The sequence below is a fragment of the Simochromis diagramma genome, unplaced genomic scaffold, assembly GCF_900408965.1.
Source record: "Simochromis diagramma unplaced genomic scaffold, fSimDia1.1 OVJJ01000618.1, whole genome shotgun sequence".
Lineage (NCBI taxonomy): Eukaryota > Metazoa > Chordata > Actinopteri > Cichliformes > Cichlidae > Simochromis > Simochromis diagramma.
In genome coordinates, this window is record NW_024387423.1 from 1,663,128 (window position 1) to 1,683,939 (window position 20,812).

The window sequence follows — 20,812 nt, forward strand, 5'->3', positions numbered from 1 at the left end:
TAATTGCTTCCTAAATCCAATACGTGGTTGTAGCAGCAAGAACCGCAATCGAGCATTTGTGATAACTGGCAATGAGTCTTTCATATTGCTGTAATCTGGTTCACACTTCTTTGAAAATTTTTAATTCAGACACATTGGAGGGTTTCTGAGCATAAACAGTCCACACTTCAACTAGGACACTCCAGGTCCTGAAGCAGCAAAGCAGCCCCAGACCATTACTCTACGCTACCATGCTTGACTGTTGGTGTCTGAGATGTAATGTGTGCATCTCCCACAGATGCCGTTTTTGTCCAGTCTATTTCTTATCGTTTAATAATGAACTCTGACCTTAACTGAGGCAAGTGAGGCCTGCAGTTCTTTAGATGTTGTTCTGGGTAGGCTCAGAGGCCTTTTCACCTAATAAATGAAATTAACATCATTTAAAAACTAAATTTCGTATTTATTCGGATTATGTTTGCCAAATAAACCCTGCAACAGACTGACGACCTGTCCAGGGTGTTCCCTGCCTCTCGCCCTAAGACAGCTGGGATAGACCCCCCCAACCTGACAAGGATAAGCGGAAGAGAATGGATTGTACACACACATATATTGCTCATTTCAAACATAACTATATTTTGGGGGTTCATTTATTACTTAATAAGACAGCTAACTGACTTGTTTGAAGTTTGGTGTTCCTTCTCATATACCTAACAAGCTAATGCCGAGTCGTGACAGTCCCTGTCTCAGTCCGTCCCCGAGGCTCTCTGGCAGCTGCCGTCTCCACTCCTCCTGCCTGGTGTAGTGCTCCTCATCCAGAGACAGACGGTCCATGTTCCTTGCCAGGCTTGTGGCTAAGTTGGTGATGGAGGTTAGGGTACCTAAACAGAAATGTGATAATGTGACTTATGTTTTCTCAGTGTCTCTAGTGGCAAGGTAGAAGTACTTTTATGAATTAAATCACAGATTTAAAAACTTCAAATGAGCACATGATTTCCAAAAGTGCCCTTCACACTGATCTGCTGAGAAGACTGACTAAAGCTGGGCTTACACTGTGCGATTTTTGGCCCATTTTGAGACGATTTGAGTCGTGCGACCGTTTTGGCGTTCGGCTCGATTTTGGCCTTTATCGTGCGTCCTGGATCGTGTAGTACACGTGGGGTAACGAGAAGCGATTAACACCTCACGACCAGCTCCCGATCATCAATCGCTTGGTCGGGAGGATTTCAAACAGGTTTGAAATCCTCCCGACCGTCGTGAGGGTGTCACCGCAGCTGCTCACACTGCGCACGCGCAAACACATAAACGTCGGTGAAAAAGATGGAGTAGCACGGCAGTGCAGCGTGTGAGCTGAACACAAGCGATGGAGGCACTTGTAGAACTTTGGAAAGCTCATCCGAACCTTTTCGATGTGGCCTCACAAAATTATCACGACCACAACAACCGTGAAAATAGTTGGATCTACACTGCTGCTCAATCACAGCTGACTGATCAATGTTTTTCATTAGCAATTTAGCAAAGTTGATGGTGGTGGTGTGCGTGCCTGTGTGAGTGAAAGACAGAGAGAGAGAGCGAGCGACAGAATTTCCGTTATAACCTTCATTTTATGGACGCACAGTGTGAGCACTTGCATCAGAGCATCGGGCCGTATAGTGTGAGACCCTGATCGTGAGCGACGAACTTCTAACCCCTGCGAGTCAATCGTGCAGTTTGAGCAGAAGCTGAATAACGCGACTGAAAAAAATCGCAGTGTATGCCCAGCTTAATGTTGAGGTGGACACTAAATGTTGACTTGTGCTTTTAACCATGTCTGCCACAAAACAAAAGTGAAACACATCATTTTGTGTAACTTGTGTTTGTAAATGTTATTTGAGTCATTTCATTTATCACACGGGAGAAATGCCATAACTCCATGAGATAACTTAATCTGATGCTCTATAGTCTATATTTGTTGTGTTGTAAGTCTTGTGTGAGACTCACATGGAAACTCTTCCATCCTTGAGTCCACAAATAAAATAAAGACATAGAACAAAGACTGAGCATTTATGTTACCTTTCGAAATATGTTTGACGAAGGAGGTGGTCCCTCTGGACACTCCACTGACAAAGGCTCCAGGCCCACGTGTCAAACCCTCATATGGGAGGCGGAAAAAGTCGGATACGCCGTTACCGATGCTCCGCACCAAGCTGGCAGGACTGCCCAGGATCTCCAGAGACCCCACAACCCAGCCTGAGACAGACACAGTGTGCTGCATGGTTACATTTGTGTAGAGCAACACTACAGTACTGCATCCTATGTGTGACAATCTGAACTAAAACAGGATATTTATCCATATTCTCATGGGTCGTACTCTTTGCACTGCATTCTGAGAAGTCACAAAAACTCCACTTCCTCAAGGCTATGAAACATTTTAGCAAACAGTCACAAACCACCTTCATCCAGAAAAGCCTGGACTGAAAGCAAACGCTTAAATAAACTAAACTTTAACTGTGTTATTTCTGGAGTGAGTCTCATTACTCAGAATGAACATATTTTATATTTTCATGCACGATACAATTAAAAGAAGTTTTGTATTCAACAGATATTAAAAACATTTTAGACACTCGCTCTTAGGAGGAACATTCTTCACACGTGCGCTGTGGATAAAGTGTCCTGTGTTTGCCAAAAGCAATTTAGAGTGGGAGGCTCTCTCAATCACAACAAGTCACGGAGTAACTTACAAAGTATTTCACATCATGATTAGATTTTTAAGAGTTCTTATCTCAGTAATACACACAGAGAGACACACACGCATGCACGCAAACTCTTGCATGAAATCACACGTGTGACACAGCACGGGATTTACAGCCTCCTACTATCTCACCTCTCTCATTAAACCATAGAGTCCCCTTCAGATGGCACGGCTCATTGATATTTATGCACTGACAACTCCATCACAAAAATCAAATAGTCATTTCTCAGGACGCCGGGCCCCGCTCGGCTCTTATTCTCTGTCAATTTGCACTTGAATGATGGACTCTAATGGTAGGAAACCTACTCTAGTGGGGCCTCGTGGTTGATTCGGCTTTATATGGTTTCCCAGTTGTGGTTTTGGTAAAGCATAAAGTCCTGACAGGAGCTGATGTTTACAGGCCTGAGTCATGCCTTTAAACACACACGTGCTAGAGTGTATGCAAAGATAGTGTGTCTATTGTCCATAAGGCTTTGTATGTGCACGGATTTACACATGTGGGCGCATGTCTGATCATAGCGCTGCACATCCTCATGTTAATCAGTCCCAGAATGCAATGTTTCCTGGAGCCCGGGTCTTTATGATGACTCAGGAAGAGGAGAAGGCGGTAGGGTGACGTGTTGAAATACGAGCAGAAATGAAGGTTCTAACGAGAGACAGCGGGAAGGAAGCGTCTGGCCAGAATGGTGATTTCTGATGTGGAAATGACTGGCTTAAATCAGACCATGTGTGGAGGCTTTGACTAGACAGGAGGACAGCACAGGAGAGCGGTATGGAGCTCTTACAGGGCCTGATAAGTCAGCCTTAGACACGGTGACCGCTAAAGGATTAACCAAAACATACTGCCAACAAACTGGGTGTGAACCGTGAGTTATTGGTCAAAACTTATGATACACCACTGAATAATGACAATGACAGAACATAAGTCGTTCTCAGGCCACTGGTGATTCAGGTTTTGCTTCCTGGAGCTCAACAGTTTTCCAGCAGCCCCGGGGTGTATCATTTGAAAGATCAACTGTAGCTGTGCTGAGAAGAAATGGCAGAATTTTCTTACTTCATGCTGAATTCACATTTCATTTGGGAACCGACACCACAAATTGTGACACCAAGCCCATCATAAAGAGAATGTAGGAAAAAAGTGCATCATCTAGTGCGAATACAGGTGTTTGAGGGTAAGAGAAGCTTTATAAGTCCTGTCTGCTACCTACCTGCTCGGAAGAGGGCTCCCGCAGCATAGTGCATGGCCAGAGCATGGACGAGCTGTCTGGCTGTAGTGCAGAATGGCCCTCTCTCAAAGAGGGAGAAGGACAGAGGAGTGTGGTCTGAAGCAATGTACAGCTTCAGAGAGGCATGGATACTAACTAGCAGGTTGACAGGTTGGATGGTCAGCTTCTGCAGCTGCACGGGGTGGACCAATGCCTGCGCTGACTGGAGAACCTGGATCACACATCACAGTTATCAAAAGAAATAATTCTCAGACATATTCCACATATCATTATGAGGTTGGATGCTGCTTCCTGTCAGTAACATAAGGTTCCATTGTAGTTATAAAGATTGTCAGAATGTAGCAACTAAAAGCAGAAATAAAACGATCGTGTCATGAATATCGCACCTGCTCAGGGAGGGTGGAGGTTGCTCCAAGTTCTTTGCTGCACCGGGTCTCTGCAGAGGGAAAAGCATGGGTGGGGATGTAGGTGTGGAACAAAGTCTTGATGTAGTAAACAAAAGTGTCTTCGAGGTAGACTCTGGCAGGCTGGAGCTGGAAGGAGAGCTGAAGAAAAAGAACCTAGTATGAGAATGGCTTCTTCACAATTGTTTGAGAGAAAGTAAAGTCATTTGGACAGAGATTATGCTGATCTCTTACAAGCTGTGACAGCTGCTGAAATGCTTTTAAGCGTGATTTTTTTTTGCCTCCAGTAAAAATGAAATCATACATCAGGTAAGTTATGACAATGTGTTGGAAGGGAGAGTGCGGTTAGCAAACAAAAATGCACATCAAGAGATGGGAACTAATCGAACCTCCTCCACCGTGCATCTGTCCCCAGCCAGCGTCAGCCTCATCTGCAGAAAACAGGAGTGTTTGAACTCATTCATTGCTTCAAGGGACTCAGTGGGGTTGGCATCACGGCTCCACAGACTCCCAGGTTCAACTCCCCCTCTCTGATCTTGGCACAGCAGCACAGGGAAGTGGAAACTTGCCCGGTTATACAACTGGTTGTCCAATTGCAGACTGGAGCACCACACCTCGATGAGAGATGAGTCACACAGCAGAGCTGGGATGGCTGCTGTACCCACAGAGGGGTCAACGGCTAGCTCCGGGGGCAGGGAGATAGGCGTGGGAGCCAGGCTTAGGAGTAGCTTGGTTAATGTGAGTCTCAGGAGCTCCACCGAACTGGTGGGACTGGTGATATCATCACTTAGCACCATGCTGGCCTCACTCAGGAGGATGCAAACAGACAGTGTGGAAGACCTGAAAACAAAACAGAAATATTAACCAAAAAGATCTACAGTGGGAAGAACAGAAACTATTAAAAATAAATGGTATTTACAAATGAAAATATAGCAGCAGTTAAAGTAGCCATAAAATTATTTGTCATTTTTTGGGTACAGTCAGGAAACCTTTCCAGGCTGTGATTATTTGTAAAGGATAATAAGGGACCATCTACCAGAGCACTTTAACAAAGATCATTGTCTGAGGTAATTTGTTTACATTTACCTAACATGTGATTATATTAATATCCTGTTTTGCCAAAATGACAAAGCAGCTTGCATGTGTTGATGTAATGGAATAAAGCTGTAATACTATGTTCTACTGTACAACTAACCACGCTCATGACAACACTAGAAGGTTTTATTGCCCTCCTGTGGTGAAAATGATGCCTGTTTCTTCATGTTTTGAGTACTGCATGAAAACATAGCTGTTAACAGTAATCATAAAGCAAATGGAAGTGAACACAGTAATAGGCACAGGGGTAGATAGCTTGAGGTTAGGAACAACAACATGCATGCTTGATTTCTCGTGGCTCAATTATGTAGGGAACATAAATCGACAACAATAAAACCACTGCCTGTGCACGCATACCTGCTGTGTTGGTTGATTACAGTGTCCACGCTGCCCTCTGGTGCCAGAGACAGAACCAGGGTGCCTTTCTCATAGGTCACGTCTATGTAGAGACAGCCAAAGCCTGGCAGGAACACCACCTGAACAGCAGCAGAAAACTAATGACTAGACATTATTCGTCACATGATACTTTGAAGAAGAACTTTTACACAGTTCTAGCTCAGGTCAGTGTGTGTATGTGTGTGTTTCAGAAGTTACACGTGTCTGACTTTAACCTATGCCACTCTAGGTTCAGAGTCATCACACAGTCATGTGAAGAAAGGAAGTAGATCACTGCTGAACGCTTGGCTAAGCAGTCATAACAAGTCTAGCCTTTGACTTCTCACCCCTACCACACAGGTCAAATTCAGACTTCACAGTAACCAGAGATACAGAGCCTCAACCACCCCACCCCCGCCAACCCACAGCTGCCTAGACACAACAGTAAACATTACACATAGTGCTCCTTAACATTTTGCTAACCCTACATTACTACCCCAGACCAGACCGAACATTCTTACCCCGGATCACCATTTAACCCCAGAACACGCACAAAACGAAAAACTAATGTTGCGTGAAGAAGGTTCCGACATACCTCTAAAACCTGATTTTCATTTGTAATGGATCAGCCACACAAACCAAGCTTAATTGTTAACTTGTTTTCCTAATGCGAAGCTAATTTAAAAGAAAAATAAGTGAAAACCTGGGTGCTTGTATTTTATCATCATCATCAGTCACAGGACTGTGACGGGGCTAATCTTCATTACCAGCAAAGCATAATGAACTCTGGCTCCATCTAGCTGCTCTTGAGGTTTTGTTATCACTGACATCTGTGGTGTTAGGAAAGGTGTTTCTGTGTGTTTAGGTCAAAAGTTCAGATTGGTCTATCACTAGGAGGAGGAATGACTTAAGTGGTACATTTCTTCAATTACTACTCTTTTACCTGAGTACCAGGGCAGTTGATATCTATGGGGTCTGTCCAGTCGGTGGTGCTGTGGTCCGAGGTGTTTTTCAGCAGCAATGTGGGCAGCATCTCTTTCTGCTTGCACTCTGGGAAACTGGAAAAGTGGTAATAGAGTTCATGGTGCAGGGAACAGTTAGCAGGCAGAGCACGACAGTACACCTCAGTCCTTGGAGTTTCTGTGAAACAAAAGAGAGGAAAAAAAACGTGCAAGAGAAAAATTGTGAGTTTAACCACAAGGCTTATTAAAACACAGAGTAGAGGTTTCCAGTGTAGCCAGAAGGTGCCCTGCTTACCTTTTACATTTTCCTTTAAAAGCAGTGGGATAGGACACTTGTTGTGGATTAGCATGCGGGGACAAGGGTCCTCATTAAGGGTGATGTATGTCACTCCAAGGTGCTCCTGATAGGTCAGGACTATTGCTCTGCATGAAAAAATAACATGAATAAGGTAAAAGGGCAATTTGAAGAAATTGTTTGGATCGGCCCAAAACTGAATACAAGTTTCATGAAGTCATCCTTTTCTGGGAAATCTTGCTGACAGACAAATGGACAGACCGACAAATCACATCTATGATGTACCTCCACCTCAGCTCTGGCCATAACAGGGCAATAAACCCATAAATAAACTGTCTGCAGACAGCTCACATCCCAGCCCTTTCTAACCACACACAGATAAGCAGTCACACACCCATCAACACGTCAAACGTCACATTATTGCAATGTCCATTTGCAAATCTCTAAATGCATCTAGGGGCAGAGCCCTAACTGAACCCAGGCAATGCATCATCACTGTGTGTGTGTGTCCATGTTTGTATTTGTGTTTATATCTGTGTGTCTGACTACACATACAATTATGCACAAATTAAGAAAATGAACTAAAGCTGGCCAGTTTTATCACCGTATCATACGGGTGTATCCGTAAAAAACGAAATTGTCCATTTATGAGCTATTTATCACCAAGTGTATATATCACTGTGTGTTCAGTCCCTGAAAGCCATCCAACCAGCTATCTAAATGGGCTACACTAGATTAAAAGAAGAGAAAAACAACACGAAATTCAGATGGATGAATTCCACAAGAGCAGCTGATAAACTGACAGTGGAAATGTTGAGGGGATTTCTCCTCCTGCTTCATCATCAGTGTGTAACAAAGTGTGACTAGCTACAGTGTCTCCTCTCTTTATGTCTAGTGCCAGCTGGGGTTCGGTGCCCAGCTCTAAATGGACTGTCACGGCCAGCAAACCGCAAATGTTCTGCTTCACCCACCTGCTGCTCAGGCCACCCCCTGAGTCTGGTTCCCTGGGAACAGATAAACTCTGCCTGGGGAAGTCTTGCCGGATGGGAGCGGGAAGGCTCCATGCTGCAGATCCAACACCGGCGTCAGGCCTTGGAAACAAGCTGAAGAGCATGTGTCTGAGTGGCAAAGGGAACTCCACCATTCCCTGGATGCTGGTTTGGAGGAGGTCCCAGCATGGCACTGAGCACGGTTTGGCTTGGGATGAATTCTCAGGGGGAAGGAGTGTGAACGTGGCCGTCTCTGGTATCTCACAGATCTGGGAAGAGTATATAATATAAATATTATAAAAAGGCAGTTGAGAGGAGAGAAAAAGGAAAATAAATCATGGTAAGAATATAAATAAATGACAGATGAAGGGGAAAAAAAATAGAAAACGAAAGAGACAAAAAGAGAGGGCAAGGTGACATGAGCAAATGAGAATAAAGAGGAGAAATGGTCAAACATCTGATCAGAAAACACGATATGAGATGGGACATGAAGGCCAAGAAGAAAAGAAAGCCAGAGAGCAAAGAAGATGCAAGTGATTACAACAAAAGATACATGGTAAAACCACATTGTTATTCTACTCTATTCTTTCTCCCACTGAGCTTAGAGCTAAATTGGTAGCAGAGAAGCCCTGCTGTGCTGGCTTAACAGCCAGTGAGCAGTGTGTAGTATAAGACTACAGGGATTAGGCTCTAAGCATGATGAATAGACAAACTAGAAAGGCATTCCTAGCCTTGTTTGCGGTCTGTGTTATTGTTAAGCCCATCGCCCGCTCTTTAGTTTCTTAAGCTCTTTTTTTAAAAGGTTTTTCAGTCAATTAGTGGCAACTGGCAAGCTTTGCCATCCTTCCATAAGGGGATCTGAAAGCTTGTTAAATGACATCACAACATTGTTGCCCTCTTTAGGGACAAGCAGCAGATGAAAGCAGGAAGGAAACCTGCATCCAATTCTGGGTGTTTGTCTAATGTCCCTATGAAGTGCCATTGCCACATGGTGAGAACGGCAGAGGGAGAGAGGGGGCTGGGGGAAGGTTTGGGACATGATCTGATGGAAAACGGCTTGCAACATCCCAGGGTATGTGTGCTGGGGTAGACACACTGCGTTTGCAATGTGCATGGGGAATAAAATGTATGTTTGAAGCTTCAGGAACTTGAGCAGGCAGACAGGAGAGACATGATGCAGGACCATAAGCACACACAAATGCCACAAGGATAGAAAGTAGCATTGTGAAATGAAACTCTGGGCCAAACATTTACACCGTTTTAGAGTAAGAGCTAACAGTTGAGGATGTGGTCAGGTGTTGTGATGTATGATGAATTGTCCTTGTCTAGTCTGAAACATACTAAAAATATACTGAATCTGCATTGCTGTGTTTCACATTTTAACATTTGCCAAAATTCTCAGCTCATTAAGTCAAAGATGATAAACCGAATTCAGAGAAACCTTCATTCCCTCCCTATGACAGGAAAAAGCATGCATTCAAATTACCTGGTCATCAGCTGCCAGTGCGTGGTCACTCAGCAGGGGCCTGTAGTGTATAGTGTAAGGAGTGTTGTTGACAAGAATTGTCCTGTCCTCTATCTGCAAGATCTGGATGCCATGTCTCACCACAGATGACACACAGAACTGACACAGCTACGGAGGAAAGAACAGGCAATAAGCTGTCAGCGATAAATGATTAAAGAAAGTAACAACGTTGCTTCTTGTGAGATCTGTAAGTCATCATGTGGTCACGAGGACGACAAATGGTGAATAGATGGCAGGATGGATCCATGCTGTCAACGCTCCATATTCTGTCCCTATGCAGAGATTGAGACTCATCAGACAGGGAAACGTGTTTAAACGTAGCCTTATTTTACAGTTCTCAGGATGGAGCGGCACTGCGTGTGGTTTTCTGTTGATGTCTTTTACCTGCTTCCAATGTCAAGGAGGTGTGTTCAGAGATGCACATGTTTTTTGCCTTTCTAATTTCACCATTGCCTCCAACTTTGTTATTTTTTCCCAGGATATTGCTAAACACTGGCTGCTTTTTCTTTTTCACATAATTCTCTGTAAACCCACTGGTGGCTGTTTGTGGAAATCCAAGTGCATCAGCAGTTTCTGAAAAACCAGTTCACTTGGCATCAATTCTAAGTCACTTAAATGACCTGTCTTCTAGACTCTGATGCTTGGTTTCAACTTCAGCAGATCCACTTGACCGTGTCTACATGCCTGAGCACAGTGAATTTCTGCTATGTGATTGGCTGATTAGACATTTGTTTCAAAAAGCATTTAAACATGTGTATCTATCGAATTAGCCGGTGAGTTCTCATGCTGGTAGGAGCTCTGTTGATTTGGGAAATATATTACAATTATTTCTTCAAGAATTATGTATTCTTTTCCACTTGCCTCCCTAATAATTCATCAGAACTTTTTGATTCAAACCACATTATGGCTTTGTAAAAAAAGAAAGAAAGAAAAGAAAAAAGAAAGAAAAAACCACAATGTAATTCAATAACTGGCAGAAAATAAATAAACCTAAGATATATGGACAAAACCCCCAAATTAAAAACATTTCTTGACAAATATGCCTAAACTTCACTTCAGTTTTAACAAACTATTTCACTTTCCCAGTGAGCGACTGTATATTAAAAAAAGCTTTGAAGTTTCCTTCACCTTCTGTTTACCAGGGAAGGCTCCCAGTGTGATGTCAGCTTCAACATATCCCTCCTCATCCAGAGTGACCACCTCTGAGCTTGATCCCTCCTTCCACCGAGGAGAAGTTAGGTCATGAACTAGTTTCAGGGCTGTAGACTTGTGGACAGTGTTAGTTTGGGCCCAGTAGATACCAATCTGGAATGCTTCCTGGATTGCAATGAACAGGAGTTCAGGTTAGAGAACAAGAGACAGAGAATGAAGGAAGCATCAAAGAATTTACTATCAAATTTGAAGCTGTGACTTCTCTCCAAAAAGCTCAACTAAGTGCTCCTGTATATCAATTCATATAGTCCTCGCAAAGTACTGTATGAATTCATTACTAGTAACCTCAGTGCTCCACACTGATTGTTCATCTGGCTCTGGAGCATACTGATGATCAAAACACCAGCCTTCTCCTATTAAACCAATCCGGTGTGAGAGTTGCAGCTGCAACTGTCTTCTCTCGACGTGTCGCTCCATGATAAATAGGAGGTTGCTATGGAAACAACGATGTATTTGTTTCTATTTCACAGGCTATTACACATTTACAACTTTTTATTTTGTTTCCTCGTGCTGAACCATATTAGGTCTTGTTCTTTGATACACTGCCTTCCCGCCTAGCGCTGGGTTTCTGACAGAGAAATGTGCGTATGTGTGTGTGTGTTACGTTCCAAAAGGGGGAAAACCATCTGCAGGCTGTTCTTTCTGATCTCAGAAGCCAGTGAGAATGCATGCCTGCAGTATACGGTGACAGAGCTTGGCCGCAGTTAAAGACTTAGGCAGGGAATATTGTTGTAATGCAGCTCTGGTGAATGATCTCAGGTTTTGTGCTTATTAGTCGAGACTGAAGTGAGAAAAGAGCTGGTTCCATAATAATGGCTTTAATGCCACAAAAAGACATCCATGTCCTGATGTCAAAATAATATATTTGCTGAATTATTACGACTATTGTCATGATGTCACAAAGACGTTGGCAAGTACAATACAGTCTATTAATGTCTTTCAAAATAAGAATGAGTTTTACTGGAAATGTACTTCTGCTGAAGAAAATAAGTAATAAATGAAAGTTTGACACTTTGTTTTGGACTCTTACTGATCTTTAAGGCTATGATACAAATCAAGGCCTGGAGACTGGAAGATGAACATTAACTGGTAGCTACAGGATGAAAAATATGCAACTAAATGCAGAATCTGTGGAATATAAGGAGATTTTAGGGACTTGGGCCATTTTTATCTTTTGTAGCTTTGAGTGTTTAAACAACTCCCATATACATTTACATACTCCCATATGCATACAAAGATCTTGTCGCACTCTACCTTGAAGTTGGGCGGTACAATGACCTTGCCGGCTGGTATCTGCAGTACGATGGTCTCTCCCTCAAAAAGCCAGAGATCCCATTGGGAATCATTGGCCAGTAAGGCCCAGGGGAGCAGCTCCACCAGGAGTGTGTTTAGACCAGGTTTCCAGCAGGAGAGCTTCACCTGCATAGGACTGTCCCATTGTGCAAGAGGCTCGAGCACTGACCTGTTGGAAGAGAACACTTCTTGGATAAATCACTCCAGCAGAATCCCAGTATGGAGAAGTTGATTTGAGGAAAATGGTCACTTGAGTCGAAGGTTTGCATCATTTTACACTAAAGTATTTTAAGCACTGCTGCACCGTATAAGAATTAAATGTCTCACCCTTTCAGTCTTAATGATCAACTTTATCAAAACACTCCATAAAAATGGAAACCTTACATGGTTTAAATTTGGCAAATCTGACATATCAGATTGGGCAGCTTCCAAGGCTCCTGATATTTTTAGACAGTTTCCTGGTTGTCTCATTCTAACCACTTCAACTGTGCTTATAATCAGTGATTGTGTGCACTGACTGTGATGTCACCATAGATCTCAAATTTGAGCAGAGAGCAAACAAACAGGTCCAACATTCGTGTGAAGGGTTAAGGTGTGAGGTGAGGAGCGATACAGAGAGCAAGCTCGTCATTTTTCCCCAGCGTTGATCGGGTTGTGTATTATGAATTCGACCCCCGGCTGAGACTATCGATGCAGAGCTGTAGCGCACTGAAGTGTCTGAGGAAGAATGTTCAGAGAAAATGATCTGGACTCGGAGTGGCAGCTCAGATGAACGTTAAGCTGCAGGATCGCCATTTTGAGACATGGAAGGAGTACCAGCACCCACTGCAGCTGCTCAAGTGCTGAGAGACATTCCTCTCAGTTCCACTGAGAGATCTAAAAATAGCAGCTTTGCTGAAAACAGTCCAGTGGTGTAATGAGTCACTGACCTCGAACGTGAGATACGCCAAATTGAAATCTTGAAAGGCTTTTGATTTTTTTTGTTCTTGTTCTCAGAACTTTTTGATCACACCTCGTGCTGACCAATAATGTACTGACAGCAGTCACACAAGCTAAACAAATACACAGACAGAAGTGGTCTGCAAACAAGTTATGCAATACAAACAGATCCAGAGAACAGTTGACAAGACATTTGGGATCACACATGGGCATGTTGAGACACAGACAAACAGGCAGACAGACAGACTCATTTTTCCACTAATTCACTGACACGGCACTCATTTCATGGTAATCATCATCTTGTGAGCCCTAAACAGTGCTGAGTGCCAGAAGAGAACCAAACAAACTCAGACTTACTCTGAAGTTCAAAGCCATCAAAGGCAAACCAGTCTTCTCTCTCCCACAAGGCCGCCTGGACTCTGCTCAACCTACCAACCTGTCAGCTCAAACTTGTCACAAACCCAAAGACTGACTGCAGTGAAATGGGACCAAAAACACTGGGAACAGCTTTTCTTTACCATTTACTGGTGTTTATGGTAGTGTGTGTGTGGTTAAATGCACCACTGACCTTGCGGATGGAGACAAAAAAGTGCAGGGCTCATAAATCATACTGGAGAGATCACAAAACTGTAATGGAAAATAATGTGCTCAGCAGCTTTAGTCTAACCCCAGTGATTCTGGAGATTAGGGTTTTAAAAGTGTGAATTTTGAGAGGCTGCTGCTCTCAAAACCCGTACACATAGCAGCTCGAGTACACCACAAAAAGAGGGTGTTTTTTTAAAATGATTATGGAGGTGCCCCACTGCCTTTAAAAACCCAACAAAGAGAATTAAAAAAAAAACATTTACCACTTTAAAACTTCCTTTGCCCTTTTAAGGCACAATATTTACACACTGCCTGCCAAGGAGCTTGCTTGGTGTTGGTCTGGTTTCTTGACTGTGCCAGGAAGACAGAGTACTATTTCCAAACAGCAAACTCTATCACTATTATCAGCATTAAAGAATAATATACAAATTAAACTGTGGCTTTAGCTTTCTGTCCAAGTTTTGAGTGTGTTTAAAGACAGCAATCAGAGCTATTAATCCTAATGACATCCCCCTTTTCCCTCAACATTTTTCCCGATGCTCCTTCGGAGCAGCAACTTCACAGATTAGACAAACTGCCGCTTTCTATGATGGGAAGTGAGCTTTGGCCTTGGACTTTGTCTCTCAGGAAAAATAGAGAGGCCCGATTCAAAGAGAAACCTAACACCCGATACCAGCCCTCCACACAGACGCAGTGTGTGACATTTAAAGGTGAGCGATGTGTACGGTGGTGTAAGTGCAACACAATGGTATAAGTGTGTATACACACATGTGCATAGCAACAATCTGTGTGTGTGTGTTTGCATATGTATCAAGTGTAGGGAAACCAAGGCAACCACAAGCAGACATATGGCCCACATGTCCAGCAGATCCGCTGGGACTCTTTGTAACTTGGAGCCTGTGGGAGAGCATGTGGCTGCGTCTCCTACTGCTGCTATCAAGATGATTCCCAGAATGACATTTGTAGACAGATTCCCATGTGTGTTCTGCCTGACACTATACGTAAACTCATCCACGGGCCACATTTACACAAGTGCAGGCATACACATACAAGTGTATATACGATGCATGCTCTGCAGAGATGGGCCAAGCCATAACCAAATGCAAGACCCTCTCACTTGTGTGAGAAAGTGGGACTGTGACAGGATGACAGCCTTAATCTCCGGTCTGTGGGGACAGCAGTGGTATTGCTGCTAATGTCTGATGCATGGCTCTGCATTGTCTTTGCAGTTAACCGTTTTATTATGAGAACAAAGAGTGAGCAATAAAAAGAAGCTTCTTTCAATCAAGGCTCGCTTGCACAACTCTCTGCTTTGAGGAGGAATGCTGTAAGAAGCTAAGCATTAGAAAAATAACACACTGGTGGGCTGCGTATTATGAAACTTTAAATTTAATGCTAGCCACAAAAGAGCCATGACAGGGATGAAAAAGAGTTATTGATGCTACTTATTAAAAAGATCACGAGGTGTCTTAATGAACAGAAAGAAAACTGTTTTTAAGTAGAGAATGAAAAAAAACAAACATCTGCCAGTAAAGAAATATTCACAGCACTTTGTACCCTTGCAAACATATATCCCACATCAAATCTACCAGCCAGTGCAATGCAAAGAGTACCTGTCAGCGTCTTTGATGACATACGGCCATGGAGGCTCATTGCTTCTCTTTGGACCATAGAAATCAGCCAAGATGTTTTCTGGATTGTCCTCGTGTCCGGTCTTATTCAGTATCTGCTTGATTAGGCTGGTGGAGATGGGCACAGCGCAGTGCGAAGCATCTTCATCTTCCCTAAAGAGAGAAAGCACAAACATAAAATCATTACAATTTCCTCAAACAGCGTGTGACTGTGACGTGTGTTCATGGAGAAAGTAGACACCCTAGATTTGATAAGACACAAGAGACAGCTGATTTAACTCAAAGATTAGGAGATATCAAGTTCAGTGAAAGTGTGATAAAAGTAAACAAATAAAGGCACTGCCTGTGACACAAAATCATTTTTTACCAGCAAATCTGGCTTGGCAGTATGTTATTTTACACCAGAAACAATTCAAATATACTTTATTTCACTATAAAACAAGACATCCTTTGACAACATCTGACTATTCTCATTGTTCTTTTCGATGCAATTAAAGTGACCCCTAGCTACACTCCACTTTTGCCCTGAAACCTTGAAGCGGGTTCAATCTGCCTTTTGTTATGGACTCCTCTTCATGACATGCAGTCTTGTCTTACAAACACTAACTCATAAGGATCAGAGAAAAAAAGCTAAATGGCAGTAAATAACCCCACTGAATACCTAGGTCCCAGACACTGGTCAATTATGGCTTTGCAACAACAAGAGAAAAAAATCCAACAGTTTAATAACTTCTTCTCTTTATCTGGGCAGCATCCAGTTCCACTTGGCCAAAGCAAAGCAGCCCCTTACCCCAGAGCAGTAGGTTATTAATAGAGCCCATTGTGCTATAAAGGGAACACAGGGGCTATTGCTTATGGATCTGGGGCAAGACAGACGAGAGGGACAAGGTGTTGACGGGAAGCTTCTCATCCAGAGCAGCTCCTGAGGGGGAAAACTGGAAGAGGCTTCTGATTGTAGCTCTTGATCTTCTAATGTGGTGGCCAGAACGAGGAGAGCAGGACATAAGAGTTCTGGTTAAGACTTGTCTGTGTCTCTTGTGCGGAGACCACAGCTCTGTTCTCTACCTCGTCCATTAAAGCCCACAACTATGCGTAATTACAGGAAGGAAAGATGAGCTGTTGACCAGCGAACAGACTGGATCTGTCCTAGGGGTTTGGGGTCGGGGGGAAGGGGGCCTTGTGTGTATCTGTACGAAATGTGTGTATGTTTACAATTGTGGCTTGTAGTGTGTGCTTATGAGAATGGAGAGGGATGAGGGATGGATTGAGCTGCGGGGGACAGGAGAGGAGAGTATGCAAGTTTGTGCGGTTTGAAACGGTTTAGGCAGCGGACGGATCGTAAACACGAGGAGCATTGTGGTTGCAATCTAGAAAGACAAGACACTTAGTTCTTTCTGAGCTTGCTTTTTGTACAACTGAAAAGGATTTATCTTCAACAGCAGGGGCCAAATACATTCCCAGTCACTGTACAGCCACTGCGGTTCCTTTATGGCAGCTGAAATCAAAACAAACTTTGTGACCAGATATCTAAACACAACAGTTACAGCAAAAAAAAAAAAAAAATCTCTCAGGGAGAGTCAATTACACTCAACGTTTACTCTGTTTATTCAGATCACCACCACTTGCTACCAAAAGGTTGACCCCCCCACCCCCACCCAGCACCCCCCCTTATGTATTTGCATAAAACAACTTAAATTACATTTGGAAAGATAACAAATATAGTAGAAGCAACAACAAAACAATATGTGCATGTGGTAGCCATTTCCCTTGGGGCCACACACACTGAAGCATAAACACTTCTGTTACTGAACGACACCATGCGCCAAAACACATGCCATGTACATATATATATGACATGAAATGAGGTGTAGTGGTGATGCTAGATAAAACAGATAAAATACAAATGAATTTCTTAGCATTTCTTTGATGGACTTGGCTACAATGATAAATTGTACAGTTATTGGCTTACACAGAGGCTATGGGAAATATGTGCAAACACATAAGGACAAACTGGGGCAAGTAATAGGCGTAGCAATGATGTATGTGACAGCCTCTGCCCATGATGAAGTGGCATCTGTCACACTTACACTGGCACATTTCTAACCAAGACAATGACAGGCACGGACCACACACAGACACCGGGCTAGTGCGCATACATTTTTTACCTCATGCAAACATAGACATAAAAAAGTATTATTTCTACACACACAAACTACTGAAAAAAAACTGCTTTGCTGGGGCTTTATCTAAATGAGGTGTAATGATGGCCCCGCCTAAAATGTCAGAATTGAAGCTATGTGTCAGCTGCTGCCAAGGTGGCTTCCTCTGTGTGTTGGTTCTGTGTGCGTTCCCAGGCTATGTGTGAAAATTATATGTCATGCTCCCTGAACCACTCTTTCACAATTTGAGCTTGACAAATCCTGCCACTGTCAAGAAAAATACACTGAAAAACCCTGTCATTCAGTATTTTTAGGCACATAAAGTTGCTAAACCTACACCTAAAAACCACTGGAAGGTGCTCACCTATTTGCCATGTGGTGAGGTTTTTTTTTGTCTAGGCAGTGCACAATAAATGCAGTGCAAAAGGACTAAAACAACTAAATTGGCCACTGAAAATGTCTGCTGGAAGAGAATAGTTTTGGTTAAGACCAAATGACAAGAATATGAGGTTAAACTGCATCGTAGCAAGAGCCTACCACCATCATTAGGAGTGATGTCAGATGTGCAGAAATTGTAACATGTAACATGTTTGTGAAGCTGAGGTGTGTTATATAGTGTTTCATAGATCTTAAGCATGAAAAGGTATTAGACATTACTTGAACTACTATGTCCTTTTTTGGACCAATGCATTTTTTTTTTTTTTACCTGGCTTGGAAAGTGAGATGGTGGGTGAGGTCAGCTTCCGTGTTTAGCAGGGGCTCCTGGTGACCCTGTCCACGTATTAGCTGGCTTTCTCGCAGTCCGAGGCTCCTCTTCTCTATATGCACGATTAGAGAGTCCGGCAGGTGGCTCCTCATGACAAACAGTGGACTGAAAACCACCTGGAACATGGTTTTGATACAGAACAATCAATGAAAAGACAAACTGATGAGAGCAAAACTAAATCAGGAAAAATAATGATTACACCAAAAATGTAAAGTTCTTAATCTTAAGTGTTGGATAATTACTTAGTTCCCAGAGATCAAAACAAAAAGGTTTAAAATATTCTGTAACGGTAAATATTGTAACAGATGCTCACCACTCTTTGCTGCATATGAGAGCTGGGTTCGATTGTGATGAGCGTGCACAGAACATAAAGCAATGAGCCATTAGAACAAGGCACCTGAAAGGAAACAAACTAGCTGTTAGAAGATATCAATACCAAAGAAGCCTGAAGGATTTTCAATAAACTTGACCTCTGACCTTGACTTTGCTATTTGGTCATATTTGAACTAGATTGAGCATTTTAACAAATGCTCCTATGATATGAATTTGAAAATTCTATGTCGCCTCATTCTTGAGCTATGTGTTGGGTGTTCATGCCACCCAGTGGGATGATGACACTACCCCCTGAGCCTTTTATGACTGATGGGAAGTTGCAACGCTGTGTAAAATGCAAATGAAATAGAAAGCAATAATTAAGAAATCTCATAATCTCATATTTTATTCACAACAGAACACTGAAAACATTAAATGCTTAAACTGAGAAAATGCACCATTTTAAGAAAAAATATTGGCTCTTTTGGAATTTAATGGCTACAACACGTCCCAAAAAAGTTAGGAGAGGGCAACAAAAGACCGGAAAACTAATTGGTACTAAAAAGAAACAGCTGCAGGAACATTTTGCACTAATTAGGTTAACTGGCAACAGGGCCGTAATGTGAGTGGATACAAAAATGCAGGATTTCTCAGAAGAAAAGATGGGCTTCGTTATGCAATCTGCAAAAAAATGCATCGATAAATTGTGTAACAATTTCAGAATAATGTTGCTCAATGTAAAATTATGAAGATTATGAATATTTCATGCAGTATCATCAAAAGAATTAGAGAATCATGAGAAATCTCAGGGAGCAAGGCAAAAGGTTGAAAATCAATAATAGATGCCTGTGTTGGTTAGGCCCTCAGGACGCGCGGCAATAAAAAAAGGAGTGATTCTGTCATGGAAATCACTGCAGGAGCTCAGGAACACTTCCAGATTCATTTTCTGTGAACACAGTTTATCGTGCCATCCACAAACACAGGTTAAAACTCTATCACGCACAGAAGAAGCCATATGTGAACATGAGCCAGTAATGCCAGTGTCTTCTTTGGGCCAAAGCTCATTTAAAATGGACTGAGGCAAAACTGCTGTGTGGTCGGATGAATCTGATGGTATGTGGGTGCATTATTACCTATAGAATTGGTACCTTGCACATCTGGAAGGGCAACATGAATGCTAGAAGGTTTTAGAGTAACTTATGCTTCCATCCATATAACCTCTATTTCAGGGAAGGCCTTGTGTATTTCAGCAAGACAATGCTAAACTGCATATGCATCTATTACAACAGCATGGTTTCACAGTAAAAAAGTCCAGCTGCCTGCCGGTGCTCCAGATCTTTCTCCAGTTGACAACATTTGACGCACCACGAAATGAAAAATACGACCCAGAAGTCCAGCAACTGATCTATTCAGTTCCCAGACCTTTACAGACTGTTGTTAAAGGAAAAGGGGAAGCTACCCTAGTCCAACATTTTTGAAACCTGTTGCAGCCATCAAATTCAAAATGACCTTTATTTTAATACTTTTTTAATAATAATCTTTTTTTCTAATAATGGCACATGCTTGTATTTAAAATTTACACGGGTGGTTAAGATGTAAAATATGAATAAACTGGATAAACTTTAATGCTTTTGCTCCTTTTTACCCCCTGGCATGATATTTACTGCCTCCATCAATGATGTTTTGTCCTAAAAATCTTTGTTTCTTGGCTTCTTTCAGCAGTTAAATGTTAAGTCTCCCTAAAGCCCTGCAACACAATACTATGGCTGTGAGGACTGACAACTGTTAGTGCCAGATAGTGGCCCATTACAGTCAGTTAAATCTTTGCAAGATTTAAAGGCTGAGAATGTGCCCACCAAACACTAAGCACTCTTAATGTGTCACTGGTGTTTGTCCCATTTACTCTTCACTCCTCATTAAAGTCTTGGGATGCCAAGTCACATTACAAGCGGTTTAGTTTATGACAGCCTGGGGACTTCATTTACTGGTAGGGTCAGCAGAGCAGAGCAAAGAGACAGGGTGAACATTCAGTTTTAATATACAGACCCTTGCAAAATAGACTTACTTGGATGAGGGAGTAAAACTTTGGCAAACAGATGCTCTACAGTGATCAACTAAAAGATGCTCACCACTGGGATAAAGTCGCGATGACCTTCTGTGCTTTCTCTAAAGCTCACGTTTAAAAAATGTTGAAAATAAGATTTAAGGATGAGGAAGATGAGATATGAAAAAGGAGATACCTCAGATGGATTACTGATACAGGGAATCATCAGGCAGATTAAAAAAAAAAAAAAGAAGACAAACACTGAAAATGGAGGGATGCAGGACAGGTGGACA

The 20,812-nt window shown here is 42.5% G+C and overlaps 1 protein-coding gene across 4 annotated transcripts in view; it reads right to left on the reverse strand.

Moving 5' to 3' along the window:
• LOC120722020 (vacuolar protein sorting-associated protein 13B-like) overlaps positions 1-20,812 on the reverse strand; it is a 296,860-nt gene that overhangs the window by 4,898 nt on the left and 271,150 nt on the right. For all 4 annotated transcript variants that reach the window (XM_040012723.1, XM_040012725.1, XM_040012724.1 and 1 more), the window contains 15 exons: positions 18,477-18,560; positions 18,104-18,279; positions 15,221-15,391; positions 12,045-12,252; positions 10,707-10,895; positions 9,540-9,686; positions 8,036-8,322; positions 7,065-7,192; positions 6,751-6,947; positions 5,790-5,908; positions 4,727-5,177; positions 4,320-4,478; positions 3,916-4,144; positions 2,029-2,205; positions 687-857 (listed from right to left, as the gene is read on the reverse strand). In XM_040012723.1, the coding sequence (XP_039868657.1) occupies positions 687-857; positions 2,029-2,205; positions 3,916-4,144; positions 4,320-4,478; positions 4,727-5,177; positions 5,790-5,908; positions 6,751-6,947; positions 7,065-7,192; positions 8,036-8,322; positions 9,540-9,686; positions 10,707-10,895; positions 12,045-12,252; positions 15,221-15,391; positions 18,104-18,279; positions 18,477-18,560 (2,893 nt within the window). The remainder of the gene's footprint in view (positions 1-686; positions 858-2,028; positions 2,206-3,915; positions 4,145-4,319; positions 4,479-4,726; positions 5,178-5,789; positions 5,909-6,750; positions 6,948-7,064; positions 7,193-8,035; positions 8,323-9,539; positions 9,687-10,706; positions 10,896-12,044; positions 12,253-15,220; positions 15,392-18,103; positions 18,280-18,476; positions 18,561-20,812) is intronic.